Consider the following 15,405-nt stretch of genomic DNA (forward strand, 5'->3'; position numbering starts at 1 on the left):
AAATGGTTACTACACAGAGATGTCAGTTTATACTGTTATATGGCGGAAACAGCTGGGGCTTTATAATATTTATTTATACCATTTTTCATATATTTGACTGACTTTTAATTCTTGAGTTTTCTCGACAGGTCACCTTCTTTGTGGTTAAACTACTGTTTCTCGGCCAAGAAAGATCATTTTAAAGAAGTAAACTCATGCTTACAATCGCTAGAATTTGGAGAATGAGAACATTTACTGTTCTGAGTTTTTCTGTCCGAAAAAAGGTCGGTGAGTCCTCAGATCTGCTGTTCATAGGAATTTTCATTGAATTTTCGAATAGAATAAGAATTCGTCAAAATCTGATCCTTGTTAATTGGTACTTTTTTGCATGTGGAACTACTTGAGTGCACACCAATTCCTAGTTACCTTACAAGACAAGACACATTGATGCAGATGTTTGATAACAAAGAAAATGAAAAAGATTTCATTGCTGATTTAATCAGTTAATTACCTTTTTCATTCTTAAGTATAAGATTGCATGTTCTGTGATATTCTATGAAAAGTTTGTTATTTGTTTTGCTAAATAATGGGAACTTGAAATTATAATTTGTAGAAAACATATTTATTCGATTGATAATATAAACAATATTGAATTTAGAAAATCAACTATATTTAAGCATTTTTCAGATTGTATGTGTAGCAACTGTTATAAGGTGAGACATTCTACAGATTCTGAAACAGTTTCAATGAAACCTGCTAGGATGTTTAAAAAAAATTGAATTACATGTGAACTACAGTGTGTTTATTTGATTAACTTCTGATCATTCCACCGTAAAAACAAAGCCACAAAAAGTGCAATCTAGTATTATACTGTACTTTTTTGCTTATTGTTAACACAATTCACGAATTTGCTAATATATTTAATGTATAAAAGGTTTGCTACAACTATATAAATTTCATGTTTTGCTAATACACCATAATAATCATTAACAATCGTCATATATGTTGCGTTCAATTCTACAACAGAATGACATAATATTGTGAGATATTATTTGTTATATATCAAAAACAAGCGAAACAATTAAACTAAAATTAAAGTTCAAATAATAGTTACCCTTTTGAAGTACAGGAAGATGATCTGGATAAAACGGAAATAGTATTGGGTTCTCGTATTGTAGGTCTAGTATGTTGTGTCTACTTGTTTTATAACTTGTTTTATTATCGCTTTTTGTCTTTTGCCATTCTACGTCAATACCATTTGCAAGACCAATCTCTAATACCTCACCTTTGGTTAATATGATAATGACAAGGATATATTCATTGTCATTGTTTTTTTCTTTATTTTATCTTTATTCTTAAGAGAATAAAACAAATGCAAATATAAAACCAACAACATCAGTGTATTTATTGCAAGCGAGGTATTACATATCTAAACACTGGCAGTTGGCTATATATAAAAATCAAAACTACAATGTAACAGGGCTGAATTAAAAAGTGTCTTCGTAAATGGTAGATAAAAAACATACATAATTTCTAGATTAGCAACATATAAGTTACGTTTTAAGGACGTTGTTTTCAACACGCAATTCAAATTCTTATGGATACTATGCTCCTCTTGTTGCCGTTTTGTTTAATTATTCATACGAGGATGACTTTAAACAGATATTTCCTATGAAGAATAGAACAATGAATGCATTATCCTTTAACTTTATTTTCTGTCATAAAGACGATGTCCATTCATTAAATAATTCAAGGTTTGGTGACTTTGTTGAACGCATTTATTCCGTTAAACTTGAAAATAATGATGCAACAGATTCATTTAAGGGCGTCTCATATCTTTACTTACACATAAAAATTGTTTATAAGGGTCAGTTGAGAACGAAAGCATACGCTGCTATGTAGCAAGTTTCAAAAAATGGAGTATGTATCTCCTGATAAACACGATATGCCAAAGGTTGCATTTTCTATAATAATTCCCCTGATAGAGAGTTGCTGCGTAAAATGACGCTATTGAACCAAAAGTTATAAGTGATAAAGTTGAAAACCTCCCATCGAAAGTATTAATAACGTCATCACGAATTGGTTTACCTGTATTGAATATCTGACGACCGACACGTTCCAATTTACGTATCAAGAATCCCTTCCTCGAACATGACATAGTGTTTGCTAACTTTTAATTCATTGTGACTTAGGTGTACAGTCATTAGCACTCATACATCTTCGAATTTATATTATACTAGTAAGAGCAACACGACGGGTGCAACATGTGAAGCAGGATCTGATTGCCCCCCCAAGAAGACTTGAGATCATGCCCGGTGTTTGATGAGTGTTTGATGCTAATTAAATAGTTTCTATGATATGTTTTGTATTGTTGTTTTGTTCTTTATTTCATCATCTATTTTTACCATGGTCTTGTTTTCATACTAATGATAACCTTTACATTCACTACAAACCATTAAAAGTCTGAAATGGCCTATATCTGTACTCGACTGTACTGATTTTTACTCGACCAGTCTGAATTCGTCTGAGATTTACTTGATAATACTCGACTGAATTCTGAACCATACTTAACAGTCTGCATGTGTACTTGACCAGCACTTAACCGTTTTTTACGAGTCTAAACTGTACTCGACTAAGTCTGAACCGTACTCGACCTAGTCTGAACCGTACTCGACCTAGTCTCAACCATACTCGACCTAGTCTCAACCATACTCGACCAAGTCTTAATCAAACTAGACCTTTTCTTTGTATCTATTAACTGAATTTTATCAATTTAGGATTTTTTTAAAATAAAAATGAAATTTAAACAACAACTTGAAATTAAAAATGTATTCAATACAGTATTGAAATTAAAATTTCACAATAATCAATCATAATATAACTTCAACTCAATATTAATCAACACTTACATAATAATATATATCAACTTTTAAAATATAAATGAAACAAGCTGATCAAATAATCTAAAAAAATGAATTGTGACTAATATTTTCAATATTATTCTAATTTTATGAATATATTCGAAGTTTTTTTTATGGTAATTGGACTATTTTCACCATTAACTTAAGCCTAGTATAGATTTATGTTGTCAGTTGACTTAATGCAGCGAATGTTTTTTTATTAAGATATATATAAAATAGTATATAAAACAACTTGTTAAATTTAAAAAAAAATGAGAGCTTAATTGTTTTGTTTTATTAAACCAAGAATTTAATATAATCATTATAATAGAATTTCCCTAGCAATCCTTGATAACCTTTTTAAAAAAGGAAATGTATTCCAAAGTAACAATAATTTTTTTTTTAAATTAATTTAAGTATTTTTTGTTAAATTAACATGGCATACATAAAGCACTTTAATATGTTCTAATTAACTCAGTACATGTGTGTTTTACAGGTAAAAAGAAAGCCCTATTTACTTAAATTCGTGTATTACTTATCTAGTACATACATGTATATTCGAAAGGCCTTGTTATTTAATTTAAACAAGATGTTGCAATTTTGAATCAATGTTATTTAGAATTTAATACCTCTGACCAGGTGTGATCTTATTTATGAGTTTGCCCCAAGCATAGGTTATACTTCATATTTCACCACTAATCAGAAAAATAATTTTATTTATTTATTCAATTTTATCTTTTTTTTTATATAACCTAAATATAATCAGAGATATATTTCTTATATAAGGTTAAAATCTTTTATAAATTTTGTTGGCTGTTGTTATATATGTCAGTTAAAAAAAGATTTATTTAAACAGTTAAAAAAAGTAGAGGGTTTTTGGTCTAGTATGGTTCAGACTGGTCGAGTATTGTTCAGACCTTTGGTTAAGTATGGTTTAGACTGAAAAAATAGGTCGAGTACATGTCAAGAATGGGTTAAGACTGTTTCAGACTGGTCGAGTAATAGTTCAGACTATTTTCAACAGCAAAGATAAGGGTCAAGTACGATTCAGTACAGTCAAGTATGGTTCAGACTGGGGTCGAGTAATGTCAAGTAAAAGTCAGACCAATTCAGACTGGTCGAGTAAAAATCAGTACAGTCGAGTACAGATATAGGTTATTTCAGACTTTAATGGTTTGTAGTGATTGAAGACCTGTTGGTGACCTTCTGATGTTGTTTTTTTCTATAGTCGGGTTGTTGTCTCTTTGGCACATTCCCTATTTCCATTCTCAATTTTATTTAGTATCTCTCTTCCCTCTTCTTTAACATGAATCCGACTATCTTAATATCAGATGTAATATACCAAAAACGACAATCCAAAAGTAGTATGTACTGTGCATATTCGATGATCGATACTGTTCGCTTCACAAAAGAAGAATAGGATTTGATTACGACAATATAAACATATCCGTTGTTATTGTTCTTAACAGTCAACAAACTAACATTTCCGAATGAATGCAACCAGGTGATGGAGTCCAACGAACAAGCAAGCTTTACCAACAACATTTTGATAGGATTATCTGAGAAATACGTACTCCATATGCAGTCGCGAATGTGATATTGCTTTACTAGTTATGTGTTGTTCCCAACCGACTACTAACTTCCATTTCCAAATACACTAAAATATTATGCAGGCTTCACTGCGTCGGTGGTATTCTTTATTCTACTGTCATTGAAACAGACGAGTTCAATAAAATGGCCCCACTTTGATTTATTTAGTGGCTCTCCAAGTTAACAAAAAACGTTACATTACTTGTTTATATTTTCTATTACACGATTTATAGTATGTTATTCTGATTGTTCTGTTTGTGTACATAACATTCTGTAAAACAAACAGAATGTTTTTCTTAGAATGTGCAATTGGTTATATTTACCAAGTCCTTCTCGTGATTAAACAAAAAAAAAATAAATAATACCAGTAGGTGAAAACATAATAGTAATTTAATAACAATAACATGGGGCACCAGTTTTTCTTAACAAGTTGAGCATTTTAACAATAATGTCAAATATTTTATCACCTTTCTTTTGGGTATTTTTTCGAAGGTTAACTACTGCATTCTTAAGTATGCCACATGCAAATGCATAGCCTGTACATTTCAAAGGAAGTCGTGGTGGAATTTCTACTCTAAAAAAAGTAATAGTAAAAATGAAAAGGATCAGAACAATTCAGTTTACATTTAAAACATTTAAAACATAAAGGTAAAAAAGTAAAACAAATTAACCAACTCGACGGTAAATTATAAAAAAGGAAGTCCAAAACAACTGACAAAATCAAAGACTATCAATCTTCGAAACAAGTGATAAAGAATTGCAATATCACTGAATTAATACAGGTATTTTACGACAGAAATGGTATTTTTAGCTAACTAAATATCCAACTTACATTGTACATGTATATGCTAGATGTGTATACTTCCGTTATATTGTTATACAGTGAGAGCAATTCAAACAGACATTACAGTTTAAATCGGTAATAATTGACATACAGTATCCAAAACTGTGTAAACATAAATCACAAACATACAACTTAATTGACTTAACAAAACAAACAAAAATTCAAAATGAATAGTAAATAATAAATTAAAAAAAAAAGTTAATTGTTACCGTTGATGGTATATATACGTATCGATGACGTAAAAAATAGTTAAATATAAATACACGGGTTAACAAAAAAGAACAACACTGTTAAAGCCTGAACACTGATTATTCATATATTAAGTCTACGTACTTTCAGATAACCTTTTTGATAAAAGGACGAGAGTTTGTTTAAAAAAAAACCTGACTCTGACTTATATAAAGTTGACAGAACAAAATCAAAATAACTTTCCATATAATATTTTTAACATTACAGTTCGTTTCTGTGTGTGTTACATTTTAATGTTATGTTCCTGTTGTGTCGTAGTTCTCTTATATTTGAAACGTTTCCCTCAGTTTAGTTTGTAACCAAGATTTGTTTTTTTTCCATATCGATGTATGAATTTCGAACAGCGGTAAACTACTGTTGCCTTTATTTTCCACCTTTTTTTTAATAATTGAAACGACAAGTAAAAATAAAAACAAGTCCCCCAAAAAGGGTAGAAAAAACACAGTTATATTTACCCTTTAGAATCATTTCTTTTGAAGCGTAGGAATATATGCCTCAAATTGTGTGCATCAGCCATATAACAAAACGTGCATAGGTCGTAGTCATCACAGTTGAGACATTTCCACCGTAAACCACGTAAAGGATATGTATTACATTCCTTACATGCAACGTTGTTATGCAACACTCCTTCAAATATTTAATACATTTAAATTCTACATCGTGTATGATTGCAGTGTCATTGCTATACCAATGTTCTACAAATTTATACGGAATTATAATGTTATTGGATTTCTATCAGAGAAATGCAAAATCCAAAATTTAGCGTCGTTAACGGTTTAATTTGTCTTCTGTTTTAATATACATCAAATTTTGTTTACGATTATCGTAGTCAGACTCAAACTCAACCAATCAAAATACTGGGTTTGGTGTTTTAATCATAAACTGTGTACATCGAATACACCAAAATACCGAGTAAAGTTTGATGATCGAGATCCCTGTAGTATTGTTTATCATAAAACAAAAACTAAGGATACATTTTTGAAATGAGATAAGCATATGAAAAATGAACAAAATGAAATCCAAAAAAAAAATGTAAAGGTTTTTTGTTTATTTTTGTATTCGTTCGCCTTTAGTAATCATAAATTGTTTAACTAGTCACAACCAAGCCTGAATATGGTATTGTGGTGGTGCTCGTGAGAATTATGAAGAGAGGATTTCGAATATCTTTAAAGTCAAGTGGCAAATTTATTGATTTTCAGGAAGAGGAAATCCTAATATGAAATGCATACAATCCATGATTTGTGCTAGTTAGACAGAATTTAACACGCTAGTTCACAAGTTGATATTTTTGCAAGAAGACGCTATTACCCTTACTGTACATTTCGAAAAGAAGATGTATCATTTGTCAGTCTTACAAATATGAATCAGTTGTCAGTTTTACCACATCTTCTTATATCTACTTAATCCTTATAACCAATTTCGCCAAATATTTACTATTTTTGGTTAACATTATGTTTCGAATGGCTACTATATTGACCATCAAATGCACAATTGACATGTCGTATCTAAGGAGTTAGCCAACATGTTGACCTTCTAAAATCTATATATGTTTCAAATTCAAGCATTTATAGATATGCAAATCAAGAATGGTATATATGTAAGTGTTGTTACCACATTTTCAAGATATTTAATTGTGTATTTCAAGTCAGGGACTCATTAAGTTGTTTATGAATGGCCATATGATCTTTCAGTTTAGAGAATCACAAAGGAATATGAGTAACACTATTGTATTTGAAGAGTCATACAATCGATAATATACTTACAACTGTCAAATACCTTCAAACTGCAAACAGTTTAGTTTTTACATTATATTTATATGTATAAGTTCCAATTAGTTGCCATGCAGCAACATTGATAATGTAAACATTAGAGGTGAATGGTATATGTTGATAGAGTGATAGTTTTAGAACATCATGTCACAGGAAAAGGCAAATGAACAAGTAACAGTAGAAGCATTATTCATTTGTTCTATTCGTTATTTCTCATTTTGAACATTTTAACTCAAATACATTATATGTTATGTTAACCATGTTAACATAGTAATAATATACGTACACAATCTACAGTTAAAATAGAAAACCTGTCACCGGCGATTACCTGTACCACCATTGTCGAATAAACGTAGTTCAGACAATTTTAAAGAGGTGGCTACTGGTCCTGGTTTGTCCCATTGCACGTCAACTTCTTTTCCGGATTCCTTTACTATTGTGCCTAATTTCTTTTCTTCTTCTGGATTCCATGCTTTATCAACTACTCTCAAACCTTTCATTACTTTTTCTAGAGTTATGGGGGAAAAGGTATTATAGATTAGAGAGAATATTTATGTTTGATTAATTTATTTGTATACATGTTAAAATGATATGCGGTTATTTCAACATTTTGTTTCAGTTGGCTTTAAATTCTTCGCCTGATTTTGTTTCTTTTAAAATCCACCATACTAAAAACACACGGACATGTTACACATGTAACACGTACTAGAGGTCGAATTGAAATAATATTTTACTTGTTTTATGTGAAGTTAAGGTAACCAATACACAGTAAGTACCTTCAACTGATCAGAAGGGGCACTTAGCTGTGATGTAGTTGTGATATGTTCGTTTATTATATGACTCTCTGATGAGTGCACGGACCTATGTAAATGCATTTAAAATTTCAATTTTAAGAACGTACATGTATTTATGGCAAATGTTCACCACATTGTTGGCTGCTAGTTTTGTTTCATGGAATTACAAATGTGTATCAATATAACAGAAGTTAATCATGTGCGTTTTCAAGGTAAACATTCCTTTGTTACTTTGTTACACAATTTATACTGCATTCAGAAATCCTTTGAATAAGAATGTATCATAAGTAGGAGAATTTCAACTGATTCCGAAATCAGTCAACCTGGACTTTCATCTTATATTTTTTTTCTACTATAACATATTTAATTTGCTAGAAGTAATTTTGAATGCAATAAATTTTGAATAAATAGTAGTCGCAAAGACCCTTTTTAATTACTGTTAACATATGGTTCTTTAAATGTTTAAAGAGTCTGGCAATCGTCAGTTTAATAACTGTAACATATATTCAGAACACAGAGAAGGATTTAAATTAAAATACTGTTGATTCCCTACTATTCGTTGAATACTTATTTTCGTGGATTTCGTGGTTATAGGTGAACCACGAAATTAAATGGTCACCGAATGACAAATTTCCTATAGGTTTAGACTTCGGCAAATCCATGAAATTAAATTTCCATGAACATATAGTTTGTCCTTAATCAACGTAATCGGTACCCACGAACATAAGTGAATTCGCAGTACGCATGTGTAATATAACAACTTACCATTAGGACATCTGTTAGATATATTATACTGAGCAAACTCTGGAAACGTTCGCAGAGAATCCATTAAAGAACGATGACCATGAATGTCTTTCTATTAAAATAAGTGTTTATATGATTGTCAACAAAAAAAAGGTGCTTCGTATCAATGTGATTCTATCAATAATATCAATTTAGATTCTCACAAATCTCAGATGGATGTAAAAGTATTTCAAGTATGTTTAACATGTATACATAAAAGCTTTTGAAAAACATTGTTCAACATAAAACAAAATCAAATTCGATGCTGTATTGTTACGTCATGGAGACTTATACACCTTAACAATGACAATATGATAGTCTTAACTAGTCTTAAGATCGTTTAATGCGCTTGATTATTTATCAATTTTATTTAACTTTTGGTTCTTTTGGAATTTTTAAATATATATTATATATACTAAGTATATGTAAACGTGTGTGTGAAAAACTAATATTTCATACAAATTCACGAATCTGTGTAGTTTAAATTTTGTGTTCGATGTGTTGTACATCACTAAATGATAATACTCCAAAGTTAATGCATTGGATTATTTAATGACACAAAATACGATACTATTACTACTAGAAAAAGTCCTACGAGATCAAATAGATAAGTAATTATTAAGCTGTAGACCTGGCTTTCAATCAATGACCAATGCTTGTTTATTCTTATTATAATGTTGTTTTCACTGAAAGTGCATTCAAATGACGAGAATAAATTGCAAGTCAATCTGTACATGATGCATTAAAATACGTGTACACTGAGCCATTGATTTTAATATAACTTTCAATCAAATACTTTGACATTTATCGATAGACATGGAAAAACACCTGGAAATCGCATTACCTTTGAAGGCACAGCAAAATTATCTGGCAAATTGACAGTTCGCTTGAACATGATGAAGTGTTGATCTTCTTTGTCTCGTAGTATGTGTTGTCTAATACGTTTATGTCTTCCTTCCTGTCAAGGAAAACTCAACCACAATCCAATGATTTTTTTTTTACATTTTCAGAAGCACTATAGAGGCCCTATAAAACAATAAAAGAAGGTATGTAAGGTAAATAATGCTCATTGTTTCAGCAAAATAAAACCGAATGCCTCAAAACTTTTTTGCACAACACATCGATATCATTTGAAAGTAACATCTTCAAGATTTGCGTAGTTAAGCAAGCTCTGTCCAAACACACAAACCATCAAGATACATAAAAATTAGCAAATTATTTGATTCAAATATGAAGGCTAATATGTAGGTCCTCAAACATCAATTACCATATGAATTTAAGACACTACTTTACAGAGGAAAATATTAGTTTGTCGAAATCATTATTTCGATCATATTTTGTATAGATAAGTACCTGAACTACCTGAAAAATACATTAACTACAAAAAAGCACGAACAGGAATGTTAATTGGAAAATCTTATTTTGGTATGTATACATAAGATGGAATGTTAAGCCAGTCTCAACTAAAAGAAAGGATAGGAACTAGCAAATAATTGTTCAATTAACATTTCAGACGATTTTTAAGTATCGTATGAGATCCAAGACCGTAGATAATGTTTCTCATATGTAAAGATGCATTCACATCCCATCAGTTTTAGGAATTAGGGTTGACCATTAATATTGAGTGTTGTTGATTTCAACTGGTTTTCTTAAACACCATACATAATCAGTTTTGTTTTTCCATATGCATTTCTCTGTCAATGGTTTAGCTAGCTATAACCCAGGTTCAATCCACCATTTTCTACATAAGAAAATGCCTGATCTAAGTCAGGAATATGACCGTTGTTATCCATTCGTTTGATGTGATTGAGCTTTTGATTTTATCTTTTGATTAGGGACTTTCCGTTTTGAAATTTCCTCGGGGTTCAGTATTTTTGTGATTTTACTTTTTATTGTTATTTAATGACGCACACGCATCACATATCAATAAAGTTATGACAACGCAATATGATTGAACAAACTTTATGTTTCTACTCAAGAATGTAAAGTTGACGATTGGAAAACGATTGGAAAACTGTAATCCTTATAAATTAGCTATAAAGCTGTAAACTTGTTTGAATATACGATTTTACGTTTTAAGCAGCCACAGTGTCAATTTAAGACAAACAAATTTTAAATGTAACCTGTAGGTATTTACATGGCTATACCAAAAAGTAAAATCACAAAAATACCGAACCCAGAGGAAAATCAATTCGGAAAGTCCATAATAACATGGCAAAATCGTACAACAAAACGCATAAAAAACGAATGGACAAGAGCTGTCATATTCCTGACTTGGTACAGGCATTTTCAAATGTAGAAAATGGTGGATTAAACCTGGTTCTTTAGCGCTAAACCTCTCACTTTAATGACAGTCTCATCAATTTCCGATATATTTACATTGATGCGTTAAATAAACAGACACAATAAATAGAATAGTCAAAAAATGGGTACATCAGTCATCATCGTATAACAATTTTAAAAGGAACAATTTAACAGAACACAAAAACATCTACTATCTACGAACACATTCATTGATTTGAGCAACAAAACTTTAAATAACTTTATCCTAATCCATAGGCATTTTATCAAAAACTACTAATCATGAGGTGTTTAAAAGGACTGATCACAGATAACGTTGCATTATCTAGATAAACAAAGAAGAAACAGGTGGTATTTTTAAACAATGCAAACAAAATGTTACTATGATCCTATCTCTTACATTCATTATATTCGACCTAAAACAACCAATTCTGATGTACAGAAATACTAAAGCCTAATTGCGATTCATAATTTCTATTGAAATTCAGATATAATCGCATTTCTTATTATTGAATAATGAATGGAATATATATATCATGTTTCATGAAAAGAAGACATTCCGGTATCTCTACACATTGCAAATGTATTGTCCTTTCTTCGAAAAAGCAATCCATCAAGATGAACAAAGATACCTAAAAAACAATAACGATTGATGATTTCCATTTAAATAAAGAAACAAATGTTGAAATATTCTTCTCCCTATGTTTTTTTTGAAAGACTTAACCACAGGTATCAAACGTGATTGATTGCAAACAACATTGCATTTTTGTATAAAAAGAAGAAATATAGGATTATCTAAACATCACCGCCAGAGTGTTGTTACAATGTATCTTTTTTCTTATATCCCTATAGTCTAAAATTTTAATGAAAATTATAAACGTCGTTTGTTTTTGATACTTTTTGTTCACCGTTATGTTATTTTTTTTATAAGACAAGAGGGAAATCAGAAAAAGAGTGGTATTGATTATTTCTCTTTTTTAAAACACACATAACATACATGAATAGAGGTATCCTGATCCTTAAGTATTCATTTTGTGAAATGATTGCAAATAAAAGTGCTGTGACTTTAATAAAGAAGAAAAAACTATCATTATTTTCATACAAAATGAACTAAAAAGTATTTACTTATCCCAAAAGTAAACACGAGTGCTACATATCAATATCAGGTCATGATTTCCATTAAGCTAAATCATAATTGCACTCTTAAACGACCCAACAAAAGCATTCGGGTATTTTTTCAAATTTCTCTTAATAGATAAAATTGAGAATGGAAATGGGGAATGTGTCAAAGAGACAACAACCCGACCAAATAAAAAACAACAGCAGAGGGTCACCAACAGGTCTTCAATGTAGCGAGAAATTCCCGCACCCGGAGGCGTCCTTCAGCTGGCCCCTAAACAAATATATACTAGTCCAGTGATAATGAACGCCATACTAATTTCCAAATTGTACACAAGAAACTAAAATTAAAATAATACAAGACTAACAAAGGTTAGATTTGATAAACATTGTTTTGTTGTTTAACAAGATGTTGCTTAAATTGTTTGCATATCATATTGAACAGTTATTGGGATTTAAGACTGGCCCTGTTAAGTCGAAGACTTTTTATTGTAAGAGTTATCTCCCAAAACACTGTTTTTATATTGGTGAGATTTTCTCCGTTACCGTGAAAGAAAGTGACTAATTTATTTATTAAATTACTCGTGATATGATTTGTCAAATTTTAACCGAATCAATTCGTAGACTCCACATGACAGTTGTTTCTCCTTTTGAATTTGACATAAGTGATATGTCAATGTATCACAAGAAGGTAAGTAATACAGAACTGCGGTTTGTGAATTTGAGGTCAAGGTCAAATGTAAAGGTCATGTTTTTGACTTTTCATTGTTCCAGGATCATCGCCGTAACCGTAAAAGAAAGCGACAAATCTTTAAAATATATTTTAAAGATCTGGTGCAATATGTTTTCCTCATTGTGATGAAGATATGATACGTTTGGCCGGAAAGAATCCTATGACATTTTATGGGAGTTTTTGCCCCTTAAAGGATTCAAGTAAAAGTTGAATGATAAAGCCATAGGGTGTTTTGCAAATTGTTGGTGGACATATTACTCTGAAAAATATCAACCCGAAATTACCTTGATTTAATCGGAAGTAGCCATTTTTGCACTTATATTATTGAAAAGAACATAGAAACTAAATATGCATTATAAACAAAGCATTTGAGACCGGAATTGACCTTCACTAAAACCGAAGTACCTAATATCTCCATCATTACAGGCAAAAGTATATAGAAACCATATATACTTGGAATCAGTGTTAATATAGCTATTATATGATACCGGAAGTGACATTTTTAAAACTGGAAGCTGACAATTTTCCCCCTTATTGCAGGCAAAAATTTATAGAAACATTTATTAATGGAATCAGTTTGAGGGAACCTATGCTTGGACGCCAATAGTAACTTGGAGTAAACAAGACAAAGCTTCTCATCAATAATGTAGAAATTTGGGGTGGGGATAGTTAAGTATAGCTCTATATGGGTTGGGACCCGTAAAGTAAAAGATCGCCGAAAATTGATGTAGAAAGACCTTTAACTGATTTAAAATATAAATGTATCCGTTCGATCCATGCATATAATTTATTGACTAATCAATTGCTGACTGTTATCACGGTAACTCCCTGGCTTATATGATGTATCTGACGGATTTATTGGGTCATCGATCACCCACTGATCATTCACCGATCAGTCAAGTTCATGTTAAACAGTATAGTATAGCCAAAGGTTGTAAGTATTGCAGTATCCGTAAAACCACAAACAACCTTTGGTGTAACGACGTCTATGTTAGCAGCATCATGATAGAAAACACATGCCCTGCGATATCGTATTAAAAAGTAGAATCACAAAAATACTGCACTCCGAGAAAAATTAAAAACGAAAGCCCCTATTCAAATTAATTTAGAGATTTATAATTTATAATTAGAAACTGGTGGATTTTCAATGTTAATTACTATATGTAAGTCGAAATACATGGAACCAGTTTTATAGTTCCACCATTTAAAAAACATTGCACGAATATTGATAGACATTGGTACTGTCAAATTGTCACTGAGCTCAGAACTCGTGCATTTTATGTTCTGTTGTGAACATTATGTAATAATATTCATGGAACATAGATAAAAAACCATTTGGTTTCAAAATTGTTTATGTAATCCCTACTTTGACACGGAGTGTCTATTGATAACTTTTGATTATTAGATACAAAAAAAAAGGGCGACAGCGACAAGAAAGTGTACAAACAAGAGAAGCGTCATATAAGAAAAGAGAAATATAAATGCTGAAAATTCTTTTATATTTTTTATAATAGTTATTAAAGATACCAGGCTTTAAGTTTTATACATAAGACGCGTGTTGCGTCTATATAAGACTCATCAGTAACGGTTAGATCAAGATAGTTATAAAGCCAAAGACGTTGAAAGTTGAAAAGCATTGAGAACTCAAAGTTTCAAAAAGTTGAGCCAAATACGGCTAAGGTAATACATGCTTGGGATAAGAAAATCAGTAGTATTTTGAAAAATTCATACTTTTCTCAATAGGAAATTTATAGAAATGACCATATAATATATATCTATCTCAACACCGAAGTGTTGCCTTCTGTCCTGGTTATACACTATGCGAGATAATGTTGTGGTTTGTTTTTAATTTTCTTATAACTTAGTTATAATTGATAACTGTTTCCTTTTTAATCCTAAACCAATGTGTCATTGGCTTATTGTAAATAGAAAGCAATTACACTTACTTTATCAAAAGCATCACAGCAATCCGACAAATGGTAACATTGATGTTTTTCTATTCAACTCGTTCACATGTAAAACAAATAGTAAATATTACAGGTTCTCGGAACTCACAAGTTCTGTAAACTATATTTTAAACAATAACTGTTTATTAAATATTAAATGCGTTTACATAAGAAAGACCTTTAAAACCATTTAAAAGATACTTGTTTACATATAAATTTGACATTATATAAATGAACAAAGCTATAATAATGCTAGTCTTCATTTTATGTAAAACCTGTAAAAAAAACCTTTGTTCTAATACTTATCATGTATTTGTATCTCTATCAAATATTACAACGCATATTTCAACCGATCATGTGCTACAATTACAGATACTAATGTCAACAGATTAAAATCA

General features: G+C 30.6%; 1 protein-coding gene across 1 annotated transcript in view; it reads right to left on the minus strand.

The window, feature by feature from the left end:
- Nucleotides 1–15,129, minus strand: part of LOC139526517 (uncharacterized) — a 45,665-nt gene extending 30,536 nt beyond the window's left edge. Inside the window, exons 1-7 of the mRNA XM_071321672.1 lie at nucleotides 15,008–15,129; nucleotides 9,753–9,934; nucleotides 8,891–8,981; nucleotides 7,660–7,839; nucleotides 6,018–6,189; nucleotides 4,937–5,043; nucleotides 1,094–1,264 (exon numbers count right to left, since the gene is read on the minus strand). Coding sequence (XP_071177773.1) covers nucleotides 1,094–1,264; nucleotides 4,937–5,043; nucleotides 6,018–6,189; nucleotides 7,660–7,839; nucleotides 8,891–8,981; nucleotides 9,753–9,803 — 772 coding nt within the window. The 5' untranslated portion in view covers nucleotides 9,804–9,934; nucleotides 15,008–15,129. The remainder of the gene's footprint in view (nucleotides 1–1,093; nucleotides 1,265–4,936; nucleotides 5,044–6,017; nucleotides 6,190–7,659; nucleotides 7,840–8,890; nucleotides 8,982–9,752; nucleotides 9,935–15,007) is intronic.
- Between the last annotated feature and the right edge of the window lie 276 nt (nucleotides 15,130–15,405).

The sequence above is a fragment of the Mytilus edulis genome, chromosome 6, assembly GCF_963676685.1.
Source record: "Mytilus edulis chromosome 6, xbMytEdul2.2, whole genome shotgun sequence".
NCBI classification, from domain to species: Eukaryota; Metazoa; Mollusca; class Bivalvia; order Mytilida; family Mytilidae; genus Mytilus; species Mytilus edulis.